This window comes from Gymnoscopelus braueri (genome assembly GCF_963280865.1).
Source record: "Gymnoscopelus braueri genome assembly, chromosome: 12".
NCBI lineage: Eukaryota > Metazoa > Chordata > Actinopteri > Myctophiformes > Myctophidae > Gymnoscopelus > Gymnoscopelus braueri.
In genome coordinates this window covers 13247371-13255547 of record NC_137614.1, presented here as the reverse complement: position 1 = coordinate 13255547, position 8177 = coordinate 13247371, and the positions used below count along the sequence as shown (strand labels likewise).

Here is an 8177-nt window from a genome sequence, read left to right as displayed (position 1 = left end):
GGTCCTAAGTCAAATGTCTGTCTGTATAAAGTACAATGTTTTGGTGATTCAGGTACACTCTGTGATTGGCAATGCAGATGTCAACGTCTATGGAAATAAATACATTTCTGTGGACAAACCCTCTTTCAAACTGGATCCTTGTTCTTCTTGCACTTAGGGAATAGTTAGGGAATAGTGATTTTCCTGTCTGATCAATGGATCATATACGACAGTATTGAATGCTTTATTAACAATGGCCCTGTTTGCAAAGACAAGCACAGGGAAGTACAGTTCAATACAAGGTCTGTTAAGAGGATTTTAAACCCAAGAAAGCACTATGGCTTGTTTCCATTGGGGTCCCCTTTGTACTCAATTCATCGACACATTTAATGACAGACATATATGCACTACTGTGCAAAAAACATAATATAAACGGGTAGAAATCGAAAATAAAAATATGTCAGTAAACATCATATCAAAGGGTAGAAATCGAAAACAAAAATATGTACAGTAAACAGTGGGGGGGGGGGGGGGTGGCTTCTTAAAAATGTCCACTGAGGCTGCAGCTCTCAAGACCTGTAGAGGGGCATTCCACACCTAGGGGGGTAGTTAGGGGTCTTGCTCAGGGACATTTCCTGCTCAGGGACATTTCGACTCATAAGCCCTATTTTAAAAAATTAGAAAATAGAAGATGTAGAGCTGCTATCTTCACTATTATTTATATTTTATTTAAATTTCAGAAAAAGTTTTGGAAAGTGTCTACCTTTTAATACAGCATGCTTTGATATTACAAAGAAAATGTACATTTGAATACTTAAGCATTTTTAAAAGCACTTACTAATACTTTAACTGAAAACAAATTTGACCGAGCAACTTTCATTTGTAGTTGAGTAATGTTTCTCCAGGAGTATCTATACTTTGACTCACGTACTGGGGTAGAGTTCTTTGGTCCACCTGTGCTGCGAGTAGAGCCTCACTTTGAAGCATATAGTGATGTCCAGGACCCTTCACTGACCTGCTACAACGATACATGCCCAGCAGGACCCTAAGGTCAGCTGACCAGGGTCTATTGGTCATTCCTCGTACCAGGTTGTGCGGCAATAGTTGAATGGTTAGTGAGCCCGCCTGGGAAGCCTGAGGTTCGAAGTGTCCCTGTCCCTGAGCAAGATACTTAATAACCCCTAACTGTTCCCAAAAACTAAAAGGCATGGAATGCCATTAGACAGGTCTTGAGAGCTGCAGCCTCTGTGGACATTTTTAAGAACCACAAAAACAAGCATTTGTGGAATGTCTTAGTTTTTGTTGTTGTTGTTTTTAATCATTTGAATGCTTCCTTCGTGCTGTGTCTTTATTTCTATTGTATGTAAAGCACTTTTTGAGTTCTCTCTGTGAAAAGTGCCATACAAATAAAATGTACTACTAATATACTTACTTAATCACACTACACGTTCATAAGAGTTGTTGAACAAGCGTAGCACTTGCCCTAGCCTTGACAACCTTGCAGGCTTATGCAAAGGCTAAAATGTAATTTAGATAGCATGTTATGTAGACAGATCCCAGGTTCATTTGTAGACCTGGCACCTATAGTGTGTATAGTTTCAACATACTGATTTGTTGATATTATACTGTTTAGACTGGTTTTATAGGTTCTTGGTTTACCTATGATCTTAGATTACTATTTCTATGCATTTGATGTATTACCTCGTGTTTACCTTGATTACTATAAATCGCTCTGGATTAAGAGCATATGCTAAATGCCTAAATTATAAATTGTAAACCTGTTTCACCAGGCAGGTCATGTCATTTGCTAATGAGGTAATCAAACGTGGCACTGCACTGCATTGATGATGATGGTGCTGTTGTTCCCCAAATGGAAGGAAAGTTTTAAGTGTGCTCTTAATTAAACGTAGGTTGTCTGGCTCCTGGACCAAACCTCGAAGATTGTTCCGCAGGAGAGGAGCCTTGAAAGTTCTCTCTTGGAGATTCTAGGAGCCACAAAGTAAGCCTTCATAGCCTACTGGGAATGCAGTGCGCTAGAGCGCGCGCGCGCACACACACACACACACACACACACACACACACACACACACACACACACACACACACACACACACACACACACACACACACACACACACACACACACACACACACACACACTTTTCAGCCCGGTACCAGGCAGAATCTTTAAATACACACTCCAAGGATTATGAGAAAAAAGTAGACAAGAAAACAGTATTTCCAAGTATTTAGGAAAAATACAAATATAGATGTAATCTGAACAGTTTTGGCTCTGTTTTTTGCTATTTTGAAATAGAGTCAAGATATGCTTGCATCTTAATAATACCAATTTTACTGAAGTCCTTGAGTCCACATTGTATGGGAAAATTTGTTCATTTGTCTCTGTAATTGCTCTTTTAGAGTGGTTTTGAAGGAGAGTAAGGATTTATTGGCACAAATAAAAGCATATAGATATATATACATACATATACATATACATAACATAGCATATATTTGTACATAACATAGGCTATCTGTCAAAAGGCTAAAACACACACATATGCTCTAGAGCTGATTTCCATACTGTGCTCAAGCTGATGAAAGTTTGATTGTAGGTCAGGTCTACACTACAGGTGGTTATGCAAATAGTAGGTCTATGTAGCACAACCACGTGTACAGTATGTACGTAGCCTATATATTCAGTGGTGGAAGAAGTAGAAGTACCCTACTCCAACAATTTTACTAATTAACAGTAGCAATACCACCATTTAGAGGGGGAAAAAACTCTGCTTATGTGGATGTCCTGCATACAAATTACTTTAGCAAAAATCCAAGTATTCAGTAGTCATCATACACAGCACCAAAAGTAAAAGTAGGGTACATATTATGCAGAATGGCCCATTTCACAGTTATTTGATTGGATTGTAATTAGTAACCTAAAGCATTAATGTTGCAGCTGCTAAAGGTGGGGCTGAATTGAACTACTTTATGTCGTCCTGGGTAGCTTAACCAGTTATCTGTTAATGTGTTTTGTATTAATCATCTAAATCTGCAAAGTGAAGCTGTCATTGATTGATTGAATACTTTATTAACAGTTTGCAAAAAGTACTGAGGTACAGTTATACAATAATGCTAAACGGGTATACACAAAAAGCCCTGAGGGCTTGTTTCCATTGTGGTCCTGTGTATTCAATTCATCAAGTGAAATTATTTGTGTGGGGTAAAAAGTACATTATTTGCCTCTGAGATGTAATGGAGTAGAAGTATAAAGTATATTTAAAAAATGGAAACACTCAAAGTAAAAGTAGCTACCTCACCTAAAAATGTTACTTATGAACAGTAACCTACATAAGTAAAGGTATTTAGTTACTTTTCACTACTGATTACATTTATTACAGTTTATAAGAGATATAGAGCGGTAGCTACGGATTAAATGCACCATTTCTTAAAAGGATTAAACAAACAAACAAACAACTACTCCCTCTGATGCTGTTCCCCAATGTTTAAGACTATTTGTCGTTAAATTTAATCATGTCCCAAATCTCATCTTCAAACTAATTTATACACTTTACATTTTTACTTTTTATATTATAGGTGAAGGGTTCATTGATTTAAAGTTGTAACATTCTCTATCCAGGGCGGCGAGTCAGTTTCATTTGTCACAATCCAAAGTCCATATTAATGTTGCAACAACATGTTCTAGTTTGATCTACGGAAGTCACAGAAAGATTGTCTGAGGTAAGAAACTAAAATACATTTCTAACATTTAATTTATTGCATAGTCCATATTACAAAAGAAACAACAACAAAAGTTACCAATTCATTAAGTTGACTGAGAAGAGGAAAAAAAGAAAGTTGATATGGTGGGAATTAATGGATGCAGGGGCTGATTTGGTGCTTATGGTGGTGTTATTGTAATGATTTAGCAGAGCATACTATCACATTCATGTCACACTCAGAATGCGACGGTATGCTAGTATGTCCTTGCTGATTTAGATAGTGGGTGGTCTTTTATGTAATGTTATTGATGCTGATCTTTACTGTGGTGGGGTTTATCTGTGTTCAAAGGTTAACACACACATGTAACAACATCTTAAGAAGATTATTTCCAGTTGTTATCTTTTTGAAGTGTGTTAGACAAGGAATGGTTCTGTCATGGCCCTTTAATATCTAGCCTGGCATGACCAGACTAAAACACAAGAGCAAAATGATTTCCGCTCTGGCAGATTCATCTGGTTTTCTAAGTGTGTACTGTATGTATACTGCTCATCACGGATCAAGCATTATTAACTCTTCTACTGTATATCAAGATTATTTTGTTATTAAAGCATAAAACATTTGTCAAGGACTTAGATATACCTATAGACTAGGAGTTCGAAGCGGAACTCCCCTTTGATAATTATTTCTCTGTGATCCTGCAGGATCTCATCAAGGATGCCTATAAGCGCCCTGTGGTGCAGGGATTGAGTCACTGAGGTCCCAGTATGGTGAAGAGAGTGACTGTAGCATATGCCCTGTGGGCTGCAGGTGGGCCATTAGGCCTCCATCATTTATACTTGGGAAGAGACAGTCATGCTCTCTTGTGGATGCTAACCCTAGGAGGGTTTGGGTTTGGTTGGGCCAGAGATGCCCTCCGTATCCCCGCATACGTCAATGAGGCCAATCGAGAGGCAGAGCCAATCGGAGTAAGGACAAGATATGCAACGGCCCTTCCTCCTCCCGTGGGCCCTGTCAGGTTCGCTGGCCAGGTTTGTGTGGGGATCTACTTTGGCACCGTGGCTCTGATAGGACTGAACTCTCTCAGTTTCTTCTATTTGATCGTTCTGCCTTTGAGCGTGGGAGCGGGAGTGCATCTGGTGTCTTGCGTTGGCCAGGAGTCGTCAGACCTTAAAAAGACTCTGACCTCTTGTCTCATCACCTCGCCTATATTCTATGGCAGCAACCTCTCTCCGCTGCCCATCAGCATTGCTGCAAGTATTACTGCTGCACAGCACCGCAAGTTCAAACCCCCACGACCCACAGGGTCCACAGACGCACTCGGTATGGCTGCCTCACTTTCTACAGCCCCATTGTTTGCAAATTAAAACACACTTCTCTGCCTGCTTTTCTTTCACATATTCATTTTCAACGTGTTACTGTACCTCTGAAAATCATTCTCATTGGCTAACCGTGAGTGTCTATCCGTCTCTTATAGGCCCACGGCTTTACAGGTTAGGTCTGGCCTGGCTGGCGTTCTCTGCACCACTGGGTTACTGTATATTCCATAACACTACTGCTACTTTATACTACCTGTCTGACTGTGTGTCAGCGCTGCTGGATGTGTTCTGGTTCTTCCCCTGGCTCAGAGGTGTGGTGGAGTACATCCTCTTGATCCCATACCGGATACTGTGTGCCCTGACGGGCGGGGGTTACACTGAGGAAGCATGGAGGAAAGTGCTCGAGATACTGCTCAAAGAGAGACAGAGGGAGTACACAGAGGGAGAGAAAGAGGCACTGAAAGTGAGTTATGACTCACAGTTCTTTTAATTTCCTTCCTGAGCTTCTTGAAAGCGCCCTGCAAAAATCGTCTTGAGTGTTAATTTAACTCTGTCAGGTTCAGTGGTGTAAAGTAACTAAGCACATTTATTCAAGTACTGAAGCCTACTTAAGTACAATTTTGAGGTAGTTTTACTTTACTAGAGTATTTCCAGTTTTCAGTACTTTTACTTCTACTCCACTACATCTCTGAGGCAAATATTGTACTTTTACTCCACTACAATTATTTGAAAACTTGAGTTACTAGTTAATTACTAGATTTGGATTATTATTACAAAACACACTAACCACTTCAACATTCTTCCACTTCGATATACATTTCGGCCATTTGAAAATAGCTGATCTACAAGCTCACAATACATCGCATCACGACGCATTGTGAGCTTGTAGATCGGCTATTTTCAAAAGATTTGTATACATTTCATACATTTGAAAACTTGTGAAATGGGACATTCTGCATAATGAGTACTTTCTACTTTTGGTACTTTATGTACATTTTGATACCAATACTTTTGTACTTTTACTCAAGTAAATTTTGAATTACAGACTTTTACTTGTTGTAACAGCGTATTTCTACATTGCAGTATTGATACTTTTACTTAAGTAAAACATTTGAATACTTTTCCAACCACTGGTCAGGTTTCTGCAGTGCATGCATGCATATCCTACATGTTTTCAGATTTTCAAATTGTGGCCATTGTGTGTGTGTGTGTGTGTGTGTGTGTGAATGTGTGTCTGTTCTAGGTGTTGCTACTAGGCGAAGAGGCCACCTTTGAGGAAATCACCCGTAGCTACAGGGAACTGGCCAAGACTTGGCATCCAGACCACAATCCCAGGGAAGAAGCTGAGCCGACGTTCATAAAAGTCAATGAGGCTTATGACATTCTGCTGCGGCGATACAGACCCAATCGAAAGAAATGATTTCCTTTTAATTACAATGTCATCTAAGAATGCTACAATTTGCTGTTCTTAAGATAGAAAACACTACACTGTGTCAACAGCCTGGACCACATGAAACTACTTTCCCTAGCAGTATAAAGAAAATACTTTTTGCTGCCATCTTGTGGCACAGCATGAAGTATTCTTCAACACAACACCATTCGTGTCTCCCTTATCATTCAAGCAGCCTATTGAATTTGCCTAGACATTGTCATGCACATATACTTATTGATTGCCCACATTGTTTATTAGGCATATACATTGCAGACGTAAAATATCTGCATTTGTCTTTTATTTAACTCCAATAAATACTAATACTAAATTGAATTTTGATTATTTTTATTGTATATTATTGAATGTCTTTAAATGCCTCGATGAATTGAATACACAGGACCATAATATGTGGCCCCTAGGTCTTATCCATTTACCAATCATTGCAATATCGCACCACTGTACTATTTGCAATTGTTCATGAAGTATTCAATCAATCAAATATTCAAACAATGATGAACAGTACGCTGAAGCAGAATCGCACAGCTAATCTAGTGTGGGCACGAAACGCTACGCACTGACAGAGAAATCATCAGCACCGGTTAAATATCCATTTTGATTCAGAAACAACTTCCTCGCTCGTCTAAATAAGCACACAGTGTAATGTACAGATGAGAGATGATGTAGTTAATTGTGATGATGTTGTCTCGTGATGATGATGTAGCCTCTCTAATCTCTATCCGTGGCAACAACTCGCATGCATCGATGCATTCGGCTATCAATTGATCATGAGCTCTGTCGTACAATTATTCGGTCTGTATCCCAGCATGGGCCCGGAAGTTGTTTGGGATTCCCAGGTAAAAAAAAAAAAAGAGAAAAAAAAAGAAAGAAAGAAAGAAAAAAGAAAAAAATAATCCCGGAGATGCTGTCGTCGCCTGGGAAAACAAACAGCGATCCAGACAATTACAAAAAAAAGGGAAAACCTTGATCGGCCGCCAGGTAAGTAAGGAGGAGGAGGGTATAGTGGACTTTATCGCGACGCTTGGTAAGACCATCCACGGGCATTACATTGGTGGAAGTAACGTGTGTTTTTGAATAGTTGGTGGTGTTGGTGAATGCCATTTGTCGTGTGTGGTCGGGTGCCATAGCAACGGCGTATGAGAAACATTGTATCAGCCCTGAGCCCTGGCTGAAACATTGTATATCAGCCCTGGCTGAAAAACATTGTATCTGTCAGCCCTGGCTGGGAAACATTGTCTCAGCCCCTGGCTGAAGCATTGTATCCAGATTGTATCAGCCCTGCATGGCTGAAACATTGTATCAGCCCTGGCTGGGCTGCTAGTTTGACATGTATCCATGTTCAGATGACAGCTGCGTGCAGTGCGGCATTCGGGATTCTGGCAACTCTTGCAAAATCGTCTCGCGGCGCGCTGTCGCGATCGTGTACGTTTAGGTTGATTGGTGTGTGTGTGTGTGAGTGTGTGACAGCCAGGAGAAATGACAGTAGCAACGCGAGGCGACATCATCAGCCCAAACAAGTACTGTAGCCCAGAGGAAGGCGATCAAGGCACATAGATATTGATGATGATTATGTACATGACGGAATATCGCGCCCCGGACGTGGGCAGACGCGCCAGACTAGGGTCAGTATTATTGTGCGCGTTCCTTAATTGCTCTGCCTGCCATGTTGTGACTGGTGCGTCTGTCTGTGTGTGTGTGTGTGTGTGTGTGTG

General features: G+C 40.3%; 1 protein-coding gene across 1 annotated transcript; it reads left to right on the top strand.

Moving 5' to 3' along the window:
- Positions 1-4463: 4463 nt before the first annotated feature.
- Positions 4464-6435, top strand: dnajc22 (DnaJ (Hsp40) homolog, subfamily C, member 22; the record flags this gene model as incomplete). The annotated part of the gene is made up of 3 exons (XM_080443804.1): positions 4464-5019; positions 5174-5478; positions 6259-6435. 3 exons carry the CDS (start codon positions 4464-4466, stop codon positions 6433-6435), a joined length of 1038 nt encoding a protein of 345 aa, XP_080299930.1.
- Positions 6436-8177: the final 1742 nt, after the last annotated feature.